General features: G+C 36.7%; 1 protein-coding gene across 1 annotated transcript in view; it reads left to right on the top strand.

The window, feature by feature from the left end:
- Positions 1-23833, top strand: part of LOC145689838 (discoidin domain-containing receptor 2-like) — a 602490-nt gene that overhangs the window by 490713 nt on the left and 87944 nt on the right. Inside the window, exon 8 of the mRNA XM_081764058.1 lies at positions 16039-16246. Coding sequence (XP_081620184.1) covers positions 16039-16246 — 208 coding nt within the window. The remainder of the gene's footprint in view (positions 1-16038; positions 16247-23833) is intronic.

Below are 23833 nucleotides of genomic sequence, written 5' to 3'. Positions count from 1 at the left end.
TTCTGTGCAGCAACTGACCCCAGAGTATGGATTCGATATATTTTGTTACACAGAATCCAGATTTCGAAACCCCAGGATGACTGACCTTGTCAATTTTTTTTTATGGGCGAAAAAAGCTTGAGCGATTTTGGATAGGGAGGATACACGCAACACGGCAATACAATAAAACAAAAGTTCTGTGCAGCAACTGACCCCAGAGTATGGATTCGATGTATTTTGTTACACAGAATCCAGATTTCAAAACCTTAGGATGACTGACCTTGTCAATTTTTTGTTATGAGCAAAAAAGCTTGAGCGGTTTTGAATAGGGGGGATACATGTAATACGGTAATATAATAAAACAAAAGTTCTGTGCAGCAACTGACCCCAGAGTATGGATTCGATGTATTTTATTACACAGAATCCAGATTTCGAAACCCCAGGATGATTGACCTTGTCAATTTTTTGTTATGGGGAGAAAAGCTTTTGTGGTTTTGAATAGGGGGGATACATGTAATACAGTAATATAATAAAACAAAAGTTCTGTGCAGCAACTGACCCCAGAGTATGGATTCGATGTATTTTATTACTCAGAATCCAGATTTCGAAACCCCAGGATGATTGACCTTGTCAATTTTTTGTTATGGGGAGAAAAGCTTTTGTGGTTTTGAATAGGGGGGATACATGTAATACAGTAATATAATAAAACAAAAGTTCTGTGCAGCAACTGACCCCAGAGTATGGATTCGATGTATTTTATTACACAGAATCCAGATTTCGAAACCCAGGATGATTGACCTTGTCAATTTTTTGTTATGGGGAGAAAAGCTTTTGTGGTTTTGAATAGGGGGGATACATGTAATACAGTAATATAATAAAACAAAAGTTCTGTGCAGCAACTGACCCCAGAGTATGGATTCGATGTATTTTATTACACAGAATCCAGATTTCGAAACCCCAGGATGATTGACCTTGTCAATTTTTTGTTATGGGGAGAAAAGCTTGAACGGTTTTGAATAGGGGGGATACATGTAATACGGTAATATAATAAAACAAAAGTTCTGTGCAGCAACTGACCCCAGAGTATGGATTCGATGTATTTTGTTACACAGAATCCAGATTTCGAAACCCCAGGATGATTGACCTTGTCATTTTTTTGTGGGCAAAAAATTTGAATGATTTTGGATAGGGAGGACACACAATTTTTGTTCATAAAACGAAATTTTCACGGTCAATCGTCCTGGGGTTTCAAAAGTCGGATTCTGTGTAACAAAATACATGGAATTCATACCCTGGAGTTCGGTGCACAGAACTTTTATTTATTTATTTATTTATTTATTTTGTGTGGCTGTGTTACACAAACTATACAAAAAGAGGACATTTCCCCTCTTTTCCTAAAAACCTTTCAGACTATTTTTAGGGCTCGAAAAAGGAGATATGACCGGCTAAAGAAGGATCTGGCAACCCTACTTCTTATGCTCCATTGTTAATTGTTACTAGTATAAGATGGTTTCACAGCAATATCTGAAACGTTGGTAATAAATAATAAATTATATTGGGGTCATAAATTATAATTCGACACTGTCACTATCAAATACTGTTTGCGAGTATGATTAGTTTGTTTCATCGTCTAAGAGAAGTACTACCTAAGTTCAGAATCTTTCAGCCGTAGTTACATAACCCTTTAACGACTTTACAGCACCCACAGTTCGTTGTGTACAATAAACCCTCTTGGCCTGGAAGTTGCCAACAATACACACTGATAATGAATTTAATTGTTAGGGTCAAACTGGAGGAAGAGGTATGCACAGTACTTCGGTCATAAAATAAGTACGTGGTTCATAGTTACAGGGAGATGATAGATGTAAAACAAATAAATTAAAAACACATAATCTTCTGAAAGCTATAAATCTTATTTTAGTTGTAAACAAGTTTTGTTTCTTTTCTTTAAAAAAAATAACGTCTCGAGAAACTAAGAAACGAGAGACGATTGCGCTCCTGTATGCGTGCTTAGTCGGCGTTATGACTGGAAACTGAAGGAGATATCAGCTACCATCTTAACAAGCCCAATTTTTCTATTCATTCGTGTTTCGTTATCAGACTCCGTTTGAAAAGAGTTTTTCGTCTCGGGAAACATGTTTCTTTTCTCTTCATTGTTACATTCGCTATAACATTTCTCTTTGGTTTGCTTACGATGGCAGTCAGCCATGGCAGTTAAGTTGAACAGGTGTAAACAGATACGTGGCTGCTTCTTCTGCTGCCAGTCTAACTACGTTTCGGTTTTCCTTGTTTCTTTTTTTTTTTTTTTCGTCTTCGAATCTTTCTCAACAAATCGATAATATCTAGTATTGGAATACTCAACAGTGCTTCTTTTTTTGAAGTCAGAGAACTTAACCTTAAGAAAAAGAAGTTTCAAAAGCATCTCGTGTAGTTCTTGTTTATCTGCTGAAATAACCAACAACAATAACAAAAACAAATACAAATATGTCTTGTAGAAATTCTATTTCGTAAGTGTTCGTATAACGTATGAAACTTACTGAAAAGTAGTTCTCAGAATTGAACTAAATGGTAGTAATCTTTCTTAATGTACACTTTAAAGAGCTCTTAAGATGAATTTTAAACAATGTAAGAGCCGTTTCATAATGAGTGAAGATTTGTTGTTCCTTTACGACATTTTATTGCTTTAGAAAGGTTTAATCTACTAGAAACTTTACGCTTGTACTTATACCACACTGGCACAGATAAAGATTGTGGGTGAAACCATACAAAATGATTTCTATTATGTTTCGTTACACAAGTAATTTCTTAATGTTTTGAAAGACTTCGCACAAGGAGATTTGCTTCGTGAAATAATTAAGATATTCGGCCCATCTTCTAAAGTGATCTAAGAAATTTCAGAGTAATAGATATACACAACTCCTGCGCCGAATTTTCTGGCAAATGTGACGCAATAAAGTAATTTATTATAAGTCTTGCATTATACTGTCGATATATAAGTTCCAACCCAGTAGATAAGCTCCCAAAGTTGTGTATAGCTATGCTCTTAACTCATGTCATACTACTCGGAGCCTGTACTTGGTAAGTCAGTAAGAGCCAAGGATGAGAAAGGTTGAGAAATGTTGCCAGCATAGAAGTCCAAACTCACGAGCCCGGTGCTTACCCGAGCCCAGTTGAAGACAGTGAGCTCAAGCGAGCCCAAGCCCTAATGAGTAAGCGCGAACTCAATTGAGGGAAATGAGTCCGAGCACGAGTGAACGAGCGCCAACAAAGTGAGCGCGAGCGCAGTTGAGCCCGAGCGAGCCTAATACAAGATTGCCATCTATGGTTGGCAGTGTACGAGTAGCCATGAATCCACGAGTGGAGTACCTAAGAGATAATCGAAATGTTTTTGTGGTTGGCACTACTACTTCGACAATGTCAAGTTGTTCTGTGTACCCCGTATACTGTTTGTTGCATTTACTGAGACTGGAAGGTGTAGGCAGTGACATCACAGGCCACTGAGTTTTAATGACTGCTGTTATTAGGTTTTCCTTGCTGTCTGAGTAAAGTATAACGCTTATTACTCGAACAAATAGACTAGCCCAGAGAAACAAAAATTAATGATAATACTACCAACAGGGTCTATTTGTGCATGAGTCCTGGCTCGGGGTGACGAGTTTTGGGGGGCGGCAAATTTTCTCTGAACAGTTTTTTTTTTTATATATATATATACTTCTATTCAGTAGTGACCTCATATTGGTGAGTAATCAAATCAACCATAATTTTATTAAGTGAAATCGAAAGTTGTTTTATTTATTGTATGTATTTTACAACATTTCCAGGCCCAAATCTAAAATTGAAAAAAAAAATCCTTATTAATCCCAGGACCTGCCCAAAAGGCAGAATACTTAATAATAATAATAATAATAATAATAATAATAATAATAATAATAATAATAATAATAATAATAATAATAATAATAATAATAATAATGTATTTTATGTTTTCCACTTCCACTTTATTAATTTACTTCACTGTTCCTCACATTTTCTACACCGGTATTTATTAATATTTGAGGGGGCGGCAGTTTTAATGATCCAAGTTGGTAATAATGTTAAACATCTGCCTGGCTAACAAACTATTTTGTGACCTGAAAACTTAAAGTTCTTGAGTTTGAGCTTTGACGGGTGAGATATGATATTCACGTGGGCTTTGATCTACGACCGGTGACTGAGTCCGGTCCAGTTACTAAATGTAGAGATCATCATGCAAGACGGCATAAGCATGGGTGGAGCTATGGGGGGCATAGGGGGCATTTACCTCCAACTTTTTGACAAAAAACAAAAAATGCCACTTATAAGATCCTTCGATTCTCATTTGTGTTAACCGTGCCCCCCCCCCCCCAGCAGACAAAAGGTCTGCGCCTCCCAGCTACCAATTCCTAACTCCGCCTATGGGCATAAGTCAGTCCACACCGTACTAGCTAATATCCAAGAGAGTTGGATTCCAAAATCACGTCACTGAAGCCCGATCATGAAACTTTAGAGTAGCTATTTTTAACTCAAGAAAAGAACACGTACGATACTTATCATTCAACGCCCTGCCTCAAGAATTCACAACAAACTTTGGTACTGAATCCAATGTTTGATCCCAAGTGGGAATCAAACCTTTTTTTGTGTGAGTGTGTGCGTCAATCTAACCTGATCTATTAATCTCCATTATGTATAAAATAATACCATTCAGAATAATGTATATTGAATGCATCTATGCTAATTGTCGTGTAATTTGTTTACTACACTACGCTGGGTCTTGTTTAAAAGGAAGAGAATTCAGCACCCAATGACTGATTCATCACATCACGACAAAGAAGCAATTACAAAATCCTGCTTTCCAAAATGAGAGAAACGCCACGCGCAAGAATTCTAAATTCTTTTAATAAGATTATTTTCCTTTTCCCCCTTTACAGCAACAGGGAAAAGTATCGGCATTAATAGTTTATTATTATTATTATTTAAAGACACAAAATCACATTTTCTTTCAGTCTTATATACAACAAGAATGTTTCGTTATTACCTTAAATAATATTTCAGAGCAGCGTGTGTGGGGGACCTTCTTCTATCCACGTTCCGCTGGTGAAAATAATCCTTTCATTCAGAGAACTGTCTGCCTCACTTTGTGTCTGTCGCGCTACCACATTGAAAATTTCCAGACTTTGAAATCATAATCTGACTTAATTAGATTTCCAGTTACGGAATTAGTTAGGCGTTGCGAAAAAGATTGAATTACCAAAATCTAAACTTTCATCTCTCTTTTACTCTCTGTGTGTGTGATGAGCGGGAGGAGGGTGAAAAGAAGAGGGGTTCATATTGAAATACGAAAGTTGTAGGGTTTGATTACCATCAATAATGTGATATAGCGAAAAAGGGAGTTTTCAGAATTTTGTTACTATTAATGTACGTAGAAAATGTTGGATGGGGTTCTCATAGCAACAGAAATTAAGACAACGAAAGGTATAGAGGAAAGAGAGAGAGAGAGAGAGAGAAAGGGGGGAGGTCGTATTATTATCGTATCTTGATTGCACAGTCCCTTTGTTTTATTTTTGTCAGCGTCTCCATTGTTAGTTTTGAAAAGATGTAATTATTGAGAGATTTCGGTAGATGGGTCTTCCCTCTTATTGCTTTGCGTAATTGCTATTAGTAGTGGAGAGTTCATTACGCACAAAAGAGCTTTACCAAAGCTATTATACTAATGTAAGCAGAAAAATTGTACGATGTGGTTCTTAAAGTGAGGTTCGTGATATATAACAAGATGGTCTGTTCAACTATTAATAAAACCAAAACATGTCTGTTGAAAAGCGAAAACAAATAAATGAATAATTTTAAGTATATCGAAACTTTTTTTTTTCTAATTTGGTTGGATTTGACTTTTCCATCACGTTCAGTAGCGAGGCTATATGAGACGGTACCTACAGCTTAAGTGGGATCCGAACCACGTGAGGGGGCACGGTGGCTCAGTTGTAGAGCGTTCACCTCCGGTGCTTGGGGTCCCTTGTTTGATCCCAGTTCGCTCCGTGTGGACTTCGTGGTGGAGAAACACCGTGCTCATGGGTTTTCTCGGGGTTCTCCCGTTTAATTCCACTTTTTTCATTCCACCATTTCACTCATCTCTCATCATCACAGTCTCCTATACCTAACCGGCTTAAGTGTGGGACGTAAAACTTAAAGATTTCATTTTTTTTCGAACCACGTGAGCACCCGCCAGAAATCGAACCTGGGTCCCCATGCCAAAGGCACGTACACTATCCACATAGCCACCATGGCGGAGCTCTTCTTTTATTAAAATGGTAAAAGACATGCATATCACTATCTAGGTAAAGGTACAATTAGTTCCTACTTATTACATCCTGCTGCAATTTTCCTAGATGGTTTCGGTAGATCCGCCTGTCATCATCGGTAGGTTGGTTTCTTTTACTGATAAATCATCTCGAATCTCAAAATACAGGGTGACCCATAATCATGTATATGATGTTTGACTAACTGTAGTATTTGTAATTCTGAACAAAAAGTTTCGATATGGCAACACTATGTAGTCTGAGAGTGAGGATAACGGTCACTAAACTTAGAACAGTTAGTGCCCAGACACGACGGCGGAGGGGTTCTCTCTGGAACTGTGTGTGTGTTTGTATTCTGCAACAAACAACATCGGGCAAGCTCGATTTCCCGACTTGTCACTACCTGACTTTCTCTTATCGGGTGCTTTAAAGGACAAAGTGTACCAAATCACATACGCAATATGGCCGAACTACGGGAAGCTATCACAGAGGAGCAGGGACGTGTAGTGCATATTACCGCTGTTACCGGCGGTAACGGTAAAAATATTAGTTTTTCGTTCTTTTCATATATCTTCAAATTTCATTATCGACATGGGAAGGTGTTTGCATTTGCTTTTTCTTTTCTTTCTTTTTTTTTTTAAGTTTGGATATCCTATGCTTCATTTACATTGTGAACGAATGCAACATACCAACACCAAATAGGAGCATACTGTTGTTGATACCGCAGATTTTAGAGGTAACGCGAACCCCGATAGCGTTCGTTCACTCCAGAAGCATCTTTTAGCGTGCCAGCCAGAAGCATCCTGCGCGCTCGTATTTGGACTTTCGGAATAGCCCTTATGTTACCGTTCGGCTGAGTGGAACAGGAAAAAATAGGAACGTTCCCTGTCAAAACAAGGAGAATCTAGAATATCATCAACATGTATATTCTACTCACCGCCCGCTTACAAAAAAAAAAAAAAAAAAAAAAAAAAAGTCGATTCGCTCTCCTCTCGCTGTAGAGGATCGAGCGGGCGGTAACTCTACTATACTCTTTCGTTTGCTTCCCCATTCTAAGGATAGAAACTTCGCTGTAATTTCATTTTCATAAGGTTATTTCACTGTCTTAACAGCATACAATTTCGGACAAATATAATAAGTAGCAGGTTTTTCATACTAATAGCATTTAACACGTGCTACTGTGAGACTGATGTTCCAGTGCATTATTTATATGTTAATCTATCATTTTTACACGACTTTTGTATGTTAATACGTTATCTTTAAATTTGAATAATACAGCAACAGTGAACAAGAAGAATATATTCCATAGGATATTCTAACAAAAATTTAATATAGGTTTACTTTGGTTCAAAATAAAGTTTCTCATTAAATGTTAATTTGAGCTTACGGGCATTATTATTATTATTTTTTTTAATTGAGATTTTATTTCTGTTTAAACGGTATATATAAATTTAGATGGTTATCTCATGCCTGAAGGAGCAAAGATATTGTCAGTCCCTGAAGTGTCATTAAATATATAGAAATGCCTATCGATGAAACACATTGTGCTATATAGGAACTGTTTCAAGAGCAAGGGGGAATAGTAATAATTAGAGCAAAGCAGAGATGTTGCCCGCGCTCCTTCCAATTCGAGTAATTATTATTATTTAGGATTTATGCTAATTAAGTTGAAAATATTTAGTTTTTAATTTAGTATAGAAAACTTTCGATGCAACAAATTTCCAACTCTAGCCGCTAGCCTACTAAGTGAATTTGCACTTTGATGCACTTTGATGTGTTGAAAAAGAACTGTGCAATCGTCTTTATCGTGCCGTAGTTTGACTGTCTAACTAATTTTCAATACGGAAAACTTGTTGCTCAAACATACGATGAAACTCCAGTTATGGTTGGTGAGGTAGGGAACTGCAGCCTCTTGTTAATTATATTTTCATTCTTATGCCCATAGACTTAATTTAGTTTTAGAAAAGTCCGTTGATTATACAAAAGGGCACAGGCGTAAATAGCACCCCCGCAACCCTCGTGGCAGGGGAGGGGCGCGAACGAGCTCCAGGGTCGCAAAATATATCGAAACTAGGGGCGCATAACTAGGTTGCGGGGGCACTGAAGCTTCAAGTTACGCTACTGGAAAAGGGTATAAGGTGTTTTTGTTTTTTTAAAATTGTGTTGGGACTTGCTTCTTCTTCCTCGAAGTCTTCAAAAAGAAGAAATGCTCTGGATTATTTAGTCAACGAAAGTATCCCAACAGTCTCAAACACAGGGTATGGAACTATAGAAGTAGGGATGAACTGTTAGAAGTCTTTAAATCCATGATGGATAAAACGGACGAATAGGATTCTCAAACCAAAGTTTGTGTAACAAAATTCTATCAAACATTTCAAAGTTTTGACTTCAATTTTTTACTTGAACTGTTTTCTGTTATAGCATCAAGATAAGAAATCTTGTTCAATATCTTACAAAAGAAAGTTCATGATGTAGGTTACTGCAGAAAGAAAACAGTTGAGTTTGAAGAATGTCTAAGATCATTGAGAGACAGTTTCAATAATATTTAGTAAAAAAATGAAAGAACCTGAAGAGTCACATTGTTCAAAAAGGTCAAGAGTAAATGAAGTGGGATTTGACCCCTTTGCCAATGCCTATAGTTTGAAATGGTTGATACTCTGAAAGAAAACGTGAGTACTAGATTTTCTGTTATTGAGAAACGAGAGTTACTTGTAGTATCAGCAACCGGTAACAATCGTCAAAGTGTCACGCCACGTCACTGCAGAGGAGTTCCACAGGGTATCAGTACGGATCTGTTAAGCTGCTTATGACAACGTTGCTCTTCATCTCCAGGCATGGATCGATTTAGATAGTGGATAGGTGGACCATACCATGAACAACAGAGATTAAAATTCTTGTGAGGAAAGTTATGAATTTGACACTAATATCCGGTGCCCCGATTATTTGTCATCTACCTTTATGCATATACTTCCCTCCTCCCTCATATTTTCGTACTATGCCGAAATTCGAAAAAAAAAGGGGGCTTCCGCAAGAATTAGATCTAGTGTATGTACTGTATATCCGTGGTAGCTCTAGGTGACCTCTATGCAAAATGCTTACGACAGACTGACAGATACATAAACACACACATTGTAATATTATTAATCAAGACTAGATATAGCTACTTTTTGACAGAGCAGTTTTGTACAACCTATCTAATATTTCTTTTTACTGAAACGAGTAAAAATATATTCAATACAAGAAGTGATTTTAATGCCAGGATGAAACTAACATTTTACTTTTGGCAAATGTGACTTGTGAATCAAAACGTAGCTTGTGGTGTTATTTTCACCTACCATGCTTTCACCTTCATCGCAGATACAGATTTCGAAATATCCCGTGCATTTACGCTATTCAGATGGGGGTATTCTCGAGGGAGTTTTGCTCATTTCTACCATTCCCCATCTCCCTTTCCCATTTTCTCTGTGATCTCCATCAGGTTGAACCGCGGGAGGCAAGAGGGTGCTGAGGGTATTTATGATAATGAGCCTTCGGGTCTTCCCCCCAAGCAAAGAAGGGAAGATGATCTGCTAACGCAAGGGACGCCCATGTTGCTGTCCTGCAAGTTATTTATCGATCTGCAGGATGTCTTGCGTGAGGAAAGTCGTTACAACAAACTTATTATATGTAATATTCGCGTAAGGATCAAGAATATAATGATACATTGCTGCACTTGAGAAATATTAACGACGAAAGCTCTATGCGAAAGGCATACGTTAATTAAAAGAAAAGATTATTCAAGTATTATTCGTGACTATTGTGTGAAATTAAAGAAAAAATAGATGACATATCTTTGTAATGAATAGTTTACAATTTTTTTTTTTTGTATTTATCTAAGTCAGGGACGAGACATAAATCCCTGCAATTTATGACTATTTTTATCCTTCCAGATGGAGAATATCTAGAAAAGAAGGATAGAAAGTAATTCTTGTAAACCACGTTTAAATCTTCGTTGAATTCTATCAAAATTGAAAGAAAAATTAACTAGTTCAGAATGTTCCAAGAGCATTACTGGAACGAACTTAAAAAGAATTAGTTTTTCTTATTAACTTCTACAGGCTTTATACCAATTGTTCTATGCACTTTATTATACTCATTAAACAATTCTTGTAATATATCTATCCATTTATAATTTCCTTCGGTACTATATTTCTTCCACATTTTTTGTTTAAAAGTTCTGTTAAAACGTTCTACGAATGTTGTTTTACGAAGACATATGCTCGAAATGGAGGGCTCAAAATTGAAAAATTTGTAAAATATCATTTGTCTATAACTTACGGTTCGCGAGTTATTCCTCCTTAAATCTCCCGAAATCCGAACTTTTTTTCTTTTCTTTTCTTTCTTTCTTTTTCTTTCTTTCTTTTTTTTTTTTTTTTTTTTTTGACCAATATCTCGGAAAAGGTAAGAGTGACGCGAAAAGTTCCATCACTTTCTTCCGATAGTTTTTTATGCTCTATCGAATGGGGAGCTCAAAATTGAACAAAATCGCAAATAACACACACACACACATATACACACACACACACACATACAGATGTAGAGAATTCAGTAATGAACTTTCTAAGTTCGTTTATAACAATTCTCTTGTGTATAAATCAACGCAAAATATAACCACTGTAAGTTCCACAGTTCCATATATAGCTTCTATCTTTAGAATCCATCAGAAACAATGATACCGAAAGTGCTGGGGGAAATATTGAAATAATAATGTTTGTCTCAACCACATTTTAGTGTCACCAACTTAAAATCGCCGGCTGGTCGGGTTAAGCCCTACAAGAGCAAATATTTTAATTTATGTAGTGTTCACCTACGCAGTCTATGCATACTCGAACTCAAAATTTGAACAGCAATTCAAGTTTTTCGTGAAGAAGGTATGCAACTTAATCCTTTGCTCCTTTTTACAAGGATCTTCTGCCCGATATACCTATTGGATATCCACTTTATCGATTAAGCAAGATTAAATTAGTTTTTTTTTTAATTACTCTGTAGACCGCATTACATATGTATCTTTGTACAAAATGATAAGAACTCATCAGTACTTAAAGCAGATGCAATACTTAGAATAAATAAAATGCTCTTGTTTTAGCAAGTTGTGGAAAATATATGGGCTAAGCCATTTCTACAATCTATAAAACAATGATATATGATATATAGATATATACAGTAATTACTATTTCCATTACTGTATATATGTGTATGTGTGTACTTATACCCATCATTTGATATATATACAATAGGAATTTAATTATTTTCCAAAATTGCACAATAAGCTGCTTAGATATTCATCTACTGTATGAAACGCCTTATTTATTAGCAATTTGCGCATGAGTTGACAAAATAACCCTTTTTATGACTATTTGTTATATACTCAGACAGCTTATTATATAGTTTTACACCCATACAGATATGTGATTTTCCATATGCATGTGTTCTATGAGTATCTTTTCTACTCATAGGGTAATTGTGAGTATCACCATCTCTTTTAATGTTATGCAAATACTCACTTGTAATTTTAAGTAGTTCAAATATATATAAAGGTAACCAAAAAGGTTCTGTCGCTTTTTGTGGAGATCTTTGTTTCATTGGCCCTCACACCGTGAGTTGAATGTGAATGGAGATAAGTCGAAGGTCACTTGTTGGTTGTGGGTATATCCAACATATTACCTGGTTGCGGTAGTTCAGTTACACCGTGAACGTGCGTAAGGACAGAATGAACATGGGACTTCCACACAGAGCCATAAGGGCGTGTATGCTGTACGAGTTCAAACTGGGGTTAAACACCGCTATAGCGGGGCAGAAGATATACCATGTTTTTGTTGGGGGCGTCGTTGCTACGAGGGCAGTTAAGCTGTGGTTTAACAAGTTTAAGGAAGGTGACGAAACACTCGAAGACGCACCACGTGCCAGTGGTGCCCACCCCCCTTATGTTCATGACGCACCCTCCCAATTGTCTATCCGTAGGTGTTCTTCCATGAATAAAATATTCTTTTCGATTAATTTTTAACCCCCTGAAACATATTTATAAAGATTTTTACCCCCCCAAATATTTCAATGACGCACTTTGCGTCATAGCCCCCCTCTGTGGGCACCCCTGCCACGTGCTAGAAGACCAACACATGTACAAAATGAAGATCTTCAGGCAGCAATTGAGGCGAACAGTGGCCAGACATGTGAGGAACTGGGACTACAATTCAATGAGTGCAGAAACCATTCGGCAGCATCTCCATCAACTTGGGAAGCACTACAAGTTGGGTCGGTGGGTCCCACATGATTTGACACTAGGCCAGAAGGCAAAGCGACCAGACACCTATGTTTTTCTGCTGTCTCGTCTAAGGAAGAAGCCATTTCTGGACAGGGTGTTGACATGTGATGAGAAGTGGGTTCTGTACGAGGCTCCATAGCTGTTGTCATTGATTAGCATCCCATGAACGGTTCCAAAACAGCCGAAATCAGCACTGCACCAGGAGAAGATCCTCCTGTTTGTTTGGTAGAATGCTCGCGGCATGGTGCATCAGGAACTGCTACCAGCTGGTCAGAGTATCCATGCAACTGTGTACTGTCACCAGTTGAGCCGTGTTTAAGAAAAACTCAAAACTCTGGAGCCAACGCTTCTGAATCGCAAAGAGGTTCTCCTGTTACAGGACAACGCTAAGCCCCACGTGACTATTATGACCCTGGACACCGTTCTTCTCCTTGGATGGGAAACACTATTGCATCCACCATATTCCCCGGACATTGCACCGTTCGATTGTCTCCTGTTCCATTCCTTGGACAATCACCTTAGAGGACGCCAGTTCAAATTCCTAGTAGAAGTGCAAAATACACTTGATAACTTCTTCGCTTGATGGCCCACCAAGTTCTACCGCGATGGAATCCATGGCATTCCAGAACGTTTTCATGAGGTCGTCGATGCTGATGGGGACTATTTTTGATCTTCTAGTTACGTTTTAGGTGAAATATCGATATTCGAAGGCGGTAAGTGAAAAAGCTACAGAACTTTCTTGGTTAGATTATACAAAGAAAGAGCTGTCATTGTAGTCAATGATTCAAATCGTTTCTTACAGCTGGTTCATTCCAGTGATTTTGTAATGATTGTATATTGATTATATCTTCTTCACCGAGGTAACGTACTGTTCAGTACTTTTAACGTCCTTTAAAGAGAATAGACAATTTCACTAATCTTGTTGCTAGGTTATGTTAAACTAATTATTATTGAATTACTCATTTTAATTTTAACATTTTAACATTTTAAAGAATTGTTAGCTAAACAATCGTTAAAGTTATTTAACGAATGGTAGTGAAACATTTCGTGTTAAAGTGAATACGATGTTAAATGAAAGATGCAACAAGAAAGACGACCAGAAAATGAAAGAACAAAAAATAAGAAAAATGAAGAATTCGGTAGACACATGAAAAAGAGCAGGAAAGCCCTGTGAATCCACTTCGTCACATGTCAAGCACCGACACGTGAAACATATATCATTATCAACGCCTCCTACCATGTAAGGAACGCCGTAACCCATGTGAAAAGAATTAAACAGGTGAAGGCACTTTGTCACCTTGCTCAAAATGGCTGTACGATAAGAATGAAATGTTAACCTCCTGCATACACGTACGGACCTACTACAAAGACGAGTGCAGAGGAAGAGAAGTTGTATACAAGAAACAGCTTTTCAATTTTAAAAAAAGTGACCGAAAGAAAAGAAGAAAACCGTCTTCTCAAAAGTCTATGAATATAGAATAGGGGTTCGTTTGAAAGAATGAAAGAGTAATCTATTTAGTTTGATGGTTTGGCGGAAGATGGAGTGGCAACACGTACAGAGTTTACAGAGAAATGATTAAAGACGCTGTTAAAAATTGAACGAAAGTATGACGTGTTATTAATGATCACTTCCTAAATATTTCTCCTCTCTCACGGACACTTGCTTTATTTTCTTGGTCGTAGAAGAAGCAGGCTGATGTAGTTTCTACGACGTGATTGGGCATCTATCCAAAAAATGAAGTTAATTTCTGCTACAATAATAGCGTGGCGTTCCAAGTTCAGTTGCTTCTGAGAGATAAGAAGAAGAAAGAAAGCAAATAGTATTCACCACTAATTGGCGTGTCAAATACCGGCTCTAGGAGTTCACTTTTAACACTGTAGAAGAATTTAGTGCAAGGCAGATTACAAACGTTATTCACGTCTTTTTCATTTGCCATGTAGGAGTGTAGCCAAATGGAGGGAAGGGGGCAAATCACGATATCCTGATCCATAAATGGGGTTGCTCATTTACGGTACGTGTTAATTAAACTTGTCTAATACTTACATCACACGAAGAATGTTTATAACAGAAAATATTTTGTAATGAATGAAATTTAGTTTTACGTCCCACGGATACGCTGGCTAGTTTAAAGGAGAGAAATGAATGAAATGGTGGAATGAAGTGGGAGGAAACGGAGAACCCCAAGGAAACCCACGCACACGGTGTTTGTCCACCACAAAGTTTACTTGGCGCAAGCTGGGATCGAACCGGGGACTCTATGCACCAGAGGTGAACATTCCACTACTGAACCATCGGAAAATATTGTTAAAAAATGTGTCAACACTCTAAAAGAATCAAACAATTGAAGTTAATCATCCACTTTGTTACTGTCACTTGCATGACTAAAAGCACATAATTGCGAATTTTATTTCTGTACTATTGAATAACAATGTCTTACTTTAATCTAATTTGGCACTACTTCCTTAGATAGTTCTACCGATAATGGACTAAATTTTTCAAATTTTGACATTTTTGCCATGTTAGTTTTTCTACACCCTAAGTTTAGGTTAGGTTAGGTTAGATATCACCTCCTCTACATTTTACCTACTTTGCCTACGACAATATGACTGTTTGCTAGGTTAGATTAGATTAGGTTTGGTTAGGTATTATCTTCTCTAAATGTTTCTCTTGGTTGGTTCATTAACGCACACTCTTATTTTCTACACAAACTTACATTTTCCATTCACTTTCCTGAAAAATCACACAACTACCCAATCCCATCTGCAAATTTTCTATTTTGTAGAACCGTCTGCAGAAGTAGAACCCCTAATTTTTCTGCAAGTTAACCTCATTAACTGCACTTACCTACATTAACATAAAGTTAAACAAATGGACTTCTGTAAACAATTCTTGTTTCCTTATGAATAGTTTATTGGTACATTTTGCATAATGTGGTTCAAGACCTTATTGAAAATATAATAATAATAATAGAAGTATTTTGGTTTGATTATAGTATGTAAAAGGTTAGCCTCTCCTGAAAAAGCCTCGTTCCCCTCTTAGAACAACTTGCTAGCTACACCGCTGTTGCCAGGTGTATTATGAGGCTACTATCATTTGTACTTTGACAAATGAAATGTTTCCTTAGGTTTAGAATTTCGTGGTTGTGTTCTATAGCATATTCTTTTCTATCATTATTACTATTATAAAACGTTTTCTTATGTGTAAAATCACAAGTTATACTCTCTTCAGAAAAAAGAAAAATCACAACTGGTTCAAACTGTTTTCACAAATCACAACTAACCTCTCTCTCCATTGAGACAATTCTGCTTACGCTACTGAAAAACGAAGCATCGTTTGCACACAATTGTTCGAGAAGAATATTCAATCTCTTATCTTTTATAACAGTATAATATTAATAATGTTTGTAATTGATAATTATTAACGTAGCTTGTTTTGATTATTTTCAGGTATTTTCTGAGGCCAGCGTGTATTTTAGTATCGGAGGAAAGTATTTCCTTGGAGAGCCTATTACGTATAACTACATCGAGGATAGAATCTTTGAGAATTCAAGAAATATTTCGATTAAACTTCATCATCGAATTGGTCGTTATGTTAAGCTTCAATTGCATTTCGCTGCAAAATGGATAATGATTAGTGAGGTCACTTTTGATTCAGGTAAGTGTCGATTCTTTCTTTCTTTCTTAACCTCAACTGACTGTGGTTTCATATCTTCAGATGTAGATTTCCAGTCGCCTATACCACTTGGTTTTGTTTTACAGTGTGGATTGCAAGAAGGTTTATCATTATAAACGTTAATAACTTCATATAGGAATCAAGTACATTAACAATACATGGCTCATTGAATTCAGTAATTCAAATATTTTCAGGTTGGTTATCTGGCAACACATACAGTACGTTACGTTACGCAAGAAGCAGCGTGTTTTCATTGTGAACGAGTGTACGTAAACTGGATCATCCATAACCGTACAGAGGAAGTTTACACAACATTTTTGAACTTGATGAGGAAGTGAAATACAGAACGGACGATTCAATTCACCGGGAAGCACAGGAGTGGTCCGCAAAGAACTGTAACAATATCCGAAAATATCGAACCACTAAGGCAAGATATTCCGCGTAGCTCTCAGAAATCGAACCGTTAGGCATGTTTTCGTAAACACATAAAAGTTCATTTTTGGAGTTGCCGAATTCAACGAGTCATGTATCGTTACTGTAAATGGTTTCCTGTACAAAATTTATAATAGTAAACCTTATTGTGACCCATCTTGTAAATAATTGTTTTATAATGTAGTAATTTGTAAAGAAATGATGAAACTGATGGATTAAGATGAAAGATCGGGAACAAATCTCGTAGAATAAATATAAGGATTGTAACCAATAACAAGGATTTTATTATCGTATGCAATAAAAAAAAAACATTAATAAATCAATAAGGAAAATCAATCGGTTTTTTGTAGATTACACGTAGTGCTGTCAGGTAAAAAGCAAGTCGTTTAGAAGCGGATCATATAGAAGGAAACACCCATTCGTATTGATTCATTATTTCGTATTAAAGTGTACGATGATGAACATTACAGATAATGATTTGATAAATGTGAGTAATTTTAATTGTAACAGTACACAATCTAATTACGGTAATTTACGGATGATCTCTTCAATTTAATTGCCTTCGCTATTTAACGAGTAGTATGGCAACTGATCGACAGGTAGCGCAGGTGTCGTTTTTTTTTACATTCTTTTGTTGTAGTTTCACAGCTGTTTCGGATTATTACACGTTAATTAGTGGAGAGTAGAGTCAAGCAACTAGCGACACAGCCCGTCCAGGGGAAGGAAGAAGGCAGAAAAGCAACTGAAACAATACATTCGTTGCCATTGAAACATGTTTGTGCGTGTGTGTGTGTGTGTGTGTGAACGTGGGGAACATTAGTAACTCTACTCTTCGTACGGTGTAATACTTTTCTCCCTGGCAACACCAAAGATGCATAGAAACAAGGAACTCTTTTTTTTTATTTTTCTGTTGGAATAGGAGGGTGGTTTAAGAATGTCACGGCTCGTCCAGTACTATAGATTCCATCACATTTAAGAGGATATGAAGTATAACGTATATACATGTTTATTAGCAGTAGCATCAACTTGAAGAAGGTTTACAAGGGTGGAACGAAATATAAATTTTATTTATATTGTAAATAACAGGCTAACTTATTTAATTTTCGACACCTAGAAATTTTACTTATCCTGTACAGAACAGATTTCCTTACCCATTTTATAGCCCCGAAATCGTGAAGGACGTCACCTACTACTGTAGGATCTCAAATCCCGCGTGATTCTGGTTCGATCCCCGATTGAAGAAGGTGCTTCAAATACAAAACCAAGTAATTGTTCGGATCTTCCTTTAAGCAATAGGCCCTATCTCATATATATCTTTTTTCTTTAAAAAAAAAAAAAAAAGAAAATCACTATGTTTGTGACTTCATAAATGCATAATTGAAAATAACCGATATTAATGTCGAAGCCATAGATTTTGGGGTCGCTGAGCCTAACAGTGACAATTCTGATGCCGTTTAAATCCAAATTCAGCCAACGTTAGTGCTCCTGAGGAAGAACGATGACATGTAAAAATAATTAAAAATGACCGACGTGTCGAATAAATTGTTTTTGGGGTCCCTAAAAGTTGATTGGTGACAATTTTGGTATCCTTTATGTATAAAATGAAACGTATTCTCCCCCTGCGAAGAACGGGCATTGTGCTAGTAAATAAATAAAAATCCAATCAATAACCTTCAGTTTGTACATTCGAATTTTTAAATTTCCTGCCAAAATTTTAAGTTCCTGTAAACAAATAATCGTTGAACTATTTGTTCGAGTAGCTTATAACTGCTGCAATATGGCAATATATGTAGTATGGCGCTAAATTCATTGTACAAAAGCAGAGGAGTGATTCCTGAGAGTAAAACAAACAAAAAAGTTTCAATAAACATAGGGCGAAAACCCCATCGTTTACGTGTTATAAGCTGCCGAAAATATGAAAAAATGCATTCTAAAGGTCCATAGTTCCAAAACTATGGGACCTACAATAGTCGGGTCAAGACTTCACTTACGAACTAGTATGAACCCTATCCAAAAATGTGAGTTTCAGAATCCTGAGGTGCTTTCACAACAATTTTTGGAGAGGGAGTTTGACTACGGGCCTATGATATAAAGTACTCTCCAACTACCTCCATAAAAATTGTTGCATGAGTACCTTAGGATTTTAAAACATGTATTTTTGGATAGAGCACATACTAGTTCCTAAGTAAAGTCTTGACCCGACTACAGTAGATCCCATAGTTTTGGAGGTATGGACCTTTAGAATTCATTTTTTCATATTTTCGGCAGCCTATAACAAGTAAACGATGGGGTTTTCGCCTTATGTTTATAGAAACTTTTTTGTTTATTTTACTCTCAGGAATCACTCCTCTACTTTTGTACAACGAGTTTAGCGCAATACTATATATAGCTCCTTAGCCCCCCTTGGATCCGCCCTTATATAGCCTATATATATTCTACAATGAGTAATTGTTTAAATATTTATTCTGGAAATAGTGTCAACATGATTAGTTTGAACTATTCCTTATGTCATTAAGAATGATGCCACAAAAATGATGCAAGAATCTTTCATTGTTCAGAGGAGAAATCCGAAAGCATTTTCCAAACAATTATAGTGTTTACTTTAGAAACGAAGAAGTATGAAAATCTCAAAGAAAGCAACGTTTAAAAGTAGGACTTGAATTGACCTTAAACACAAGATAGAAAAATGAAAAGACTCTGAGCCACAGAAAATATTATACTCACTTCCCCAACCTTCTCTATCTGCCATTAATTTCGTTTTTCCAAGACAGAGGAGAATGGATGGGTAGCAAATCAAGCTTTCTGAGAAGAATTGAGAAAATTACCCCGTTCATCCTCATTGACTTCGTTACACTTAGCAAATACTGTTGGTTATAGCTGGTAAAATCTTCCCTTAAATTCCTCGTATTATATAGAGGCCTCGTTAGTTCGTAACTTCAAGAATTGCAGCCTGGGAAACGATAAAGTAGAGATATATACTTAAAAAAAAGAAGGAATCAAATCAAGAAGTTGAGAAATGCAAGAGAAATCCGCCTCCAGCCGTAAAAGAGAAACGGAATGCAGTGGGATTATTCCTCTCGACCGCGTGAAACATCGCGATAATTCTGTCACAGAGTGGGAACCTTTGATCTCGAGTAAATCCATTAGAGACTTTCTCATCTCATTTGAGCTGCTACAAAGAGGTTTGCTGTTGCCCAGGAGCAGTTAAGGACCGTTAAAACTCGAGCGATTTAAACTCTGACCGCCACCATCATGTCGCGGCGCTTTTGACAATATATTAAAACACTTCCAACTTCTTTTGCAGTCCATTATTTGGCGTGAAATGGCTGGCAGCGTTTTCCTCATTTGCTGTATCACTTTAAGAAGCTTCATGTTAGCAAATCATCACTGTTTACCAAGGACGATAATCGCTACTATTTAGTTTTGAATTTGCAAGTGTTGAAAGTATTTGAACTTTTTTCTTGGAGTTTATAAACATGTTCTTACAGATGCGACTTCAGGTTGCGATCCAAATGTGTATTGATTTATGATTTGTTAGTCATTGCGTGTTTCCAGACTATTTTGTTTTGACAATCTGAGTTACGAACTTTTTAATTTCAGAAGGTTTAGGGAACCATAGAGAGCTTGTACTTTTAGACTTTAGTTTCTGTTGTTCTGTGTGGTTGCGAGACATGTTCGCTTACTCTGAGGGAAGAACGTAGACTGAAAGTATTTGAGAACAAGATCCTGAGACGAATATTATAACCTAAGAGGAACGGGAATGGCGGAAACTTCATAACGAGGAACTACCTAATTTATAGTTTTCCTAACATTGTTAGGGTCATCAAATCTAGGGGGTCAGATGGGCAGGTCATGTAGCCAGGAAGCAAGAAAGTAGGAACGCTTTCAAAGTCTTGACTGGAAGACCAATCATAAAACGACCATTAGGAAGACTTAGGCGCAGATGGGAGGATAATATTAAGATGGATCTCGCAGAGGAATACAAAGTAGAAACTGGATCCAATCAGCTAAGGATAGAAGTCAGTGGAGAGCTTTTAGTGAGCTTGGCATTGAATCTTCGGGTTTCACAGGCCATAGAGTCAGTTAGTTGGGTATTTCTGTTATACACAGGGATGTATCCAGCAAGTTTATCTTGGGCGGGGCAAAGCTTTTCAGGTGAGGTAGCAGTTTTACATACTAAAAACGAATCAAAAATCTTGATTCAGAATATGAAAGTATTAATAACTCACTATACATAGGCTACATACACAGGGTATTAATGAACTATACTGACAAATTGTAAGAGGTGATTTGTGGAAAAATGAAATATGTTTAATTTTTCTCTATTTCTCAACTGGACAGACGTCTCCTTGTGATGTAAAGTAACATACGATAAAACTTGCTTTGTTTTAGCATTATTTTAGATTTTAATGAGAAATCAATAGCGAATCAAAGAAAGTTGAATTTTATATATTCTGCGACTAAGTATCATGTATTGTTACATAATTTTCTCAAGACATTAGAATATATATAGTTGAAGTTAAAAGTTCTCCGACACATAGGCGCCAGTTTTTCAGATTTTCCTGGGGAATAGAGGCAGTTTAATGGCTATTATTATTACTATTATTATTATTATTATTATATTGCAAATTTATCGCAAATTTTAAATTAAAAATCCATTTTATCAATTATGTGCAAATTCTCATTGCTTATCATTAATTAACCTAAAACACACCTGTTGCAGTAATTTTACGACAATAGTGTTGCCAGGGGCCGCGTTTGTGTCAAAAAACACCCATTTTACGGACGCATTAAATAGCCTTTTTATATGGCAACACTGCATCAACCTTGTCACATTTTTGCACCAATGGATAAATGTTGATGCATACTGTACATATACACAGGAATTCACCCACAGGAAGTCCGTTTTCTGCAACTAAATATTGATTTTCTTCATTTTCTACATTTTTTATTTTACACTTACGGTAATTTTTTTCGTTACTACACAAAAACGTTACAAGTTCCAGCATTGGTCATGATCTCTAAAATATCTACATAGAACATGCTTACATTTGTTTGAAGTCTCAGGTCCTTATCATTCTTAGATCAAGCAACTTTACGCACACACTGCATATTATTTTTCTATTGATTTATATATAGCCCTCCCGGGTCTAGTGACGCACTCCTCTGATGCACGGGAGGGCCGGTAAACTAATTTGTGTATTTGCCTGCTCGGGAAACAAAATGTGTTCGTCCGTGCGGAAAACAAATTTGTGTATCTGTCCGGGAAACAAAAAAATGTGTGTTCGTCCGATGGGAAGACAAAAGTCTGTCCATCCGCCCGGAAAACAAAACGTGTCCATCCGTCAGGAATACTAAAAATGTGTGTGTGTCTGTCTGGGAACCAAATATATAGGTTCATCCGTCCCGGAAATAAAAAAATGTAGATGTGTGCATTAGGAAAACAAAAAAATGTGTCTGCCCATCTGGGAAGCAAAAATCGTATCCGTCCGTCCGGGAAACAAAAAAATGTATATTCGTCCGTCCGGGAGACCAAAGTATTTACTTGTACTGGAAACAAAAAATGTGGATCTGTCCATTAGGAAATCATAAAAATGTCTGTCCGGGAAACAAAAAAAACGTATGTCCGTCCGTCTGGGGAACAAAAAATGTGTGTGAGTCCTTTTGGAAAACAAAAAATGTGTGTCCGTCTGTCTGAAAAGACCGGACACACGTCCGAGAAACAAAACAAATATTTCCTCCATCTGAGAGACAAACAATGTGTGTTCGTCCATTCTGGAAACAAAAAACGTGTGTCGGTCAGTCTGGAGAACAATAAATGTCTGTCTGTTCGTCCAGGAAACAAAAAACTGTGTCTGTCCGTTCTGGAGACGAAATATCTGAAGATCTAGTTGATAGACCATAATCAATTTTGACCAGGATGTAGAAGGTAAAAAATTAGGAATCGAGATTGTTTGTGGAGATAATATTCAAACCGGAAGTGGTATATAAGCAGCATTTCTCGTTTTAACGTTGATTGCTATAGATCATAAGCGGTAATAGATAGCGAAAAGCGGTTTCCTGCAAACGCTGACTGAACGTCAAAATAGTACTACATTTCATCTTCATCCTTAACGTTCTACTTAAACCGGAAGTAGTAGAAATCTACTACTACTACTTCCGGTTTCAATATTAATTGTAAAAAATGTCACGCCATATAAACGAATTTCCTTTGTATGTTGTACACGTAATATTACTTCTTGTTTTTTAGATTTGATCTACAGTATTTCTTCTGATAGTGACTACAAGCTTGAGTCGAAATATTTACGAAAATACTTTTTGGTTCATATGATTTTGAAAACAAATCAGCTTATATTTGTAATTTTCTTATAGAAAAAAGAGAAGATAATATTTTGTAAGAACATTCATTAAAAGTTGCGGTACACAACTATTTTTTCTTCCTCTTCATTTTTTAATTATTATTTTGCAATATACTGTAAATGTTTGTTGCCTTGTTCTGAATAACTTGGAAATGTCTACGCGAGTGTAACTGATGAGATTGTTATTTGTATACGAGACTCCCGTCGGGGAAATAATAATAATAAAAATAATATAAAAGAAGCAATATTACGTTCTACAGAATATATATAATGTAGAAAATCTGCTCCTGACATTGATGACAATCCTTGGAAACATATGCTGATGTGCATTTTGTATTCGCATATCTGCACACACTCACCGCCCAGATGGAAGGAAACAATATCACTCACCAACCCCTTTCCATTCTTTCTGTCTTTCTCTTTGCGTGCTTCTAACCCCCCACCGGATAGAAACTGACCAAACAGAGATGGATTTCTGTTTCTCCATTTCTCTCATCCTCTTCTGCTGTGGTCCCTTCAAATGTAATAAAACTACATTAATTAGAGTCGAACTCCTAAAATATACCCTTCCTTCGCATACGCTTCAAACTAGGGTTGCCAGTACATTTCATAACTGAATAACACAATTTCAAAATGAAAACTTGCATTCTGAGTATCTTAGATGATTTTCCAGGTTCAACCGGCCAATGCAAAGTTGATTATAGTCACTCCCGGGATTATGGTCCTTCTAGTTTCCAGGGATTTCCACATCATGGGTTGGATTCCAGTGAGTTGTGGT

Source organism: Thermobia domestica, chromosome 7, assembly GCF_964235325.1.
Source record: "Thermobia domestica chromosome 7, izTheDome1.hap1.1, whole genome shotgun sequence".
Lineage (NCBI taxonomy): Eukaryota > Metazoa > Arthropoda > Insecta > Zygentoma > Lepismatidae > Thermobia > Thermobia domestica.
This window is presented reverse-complemented; position numbering and strand designations above follow the sequence as displayed.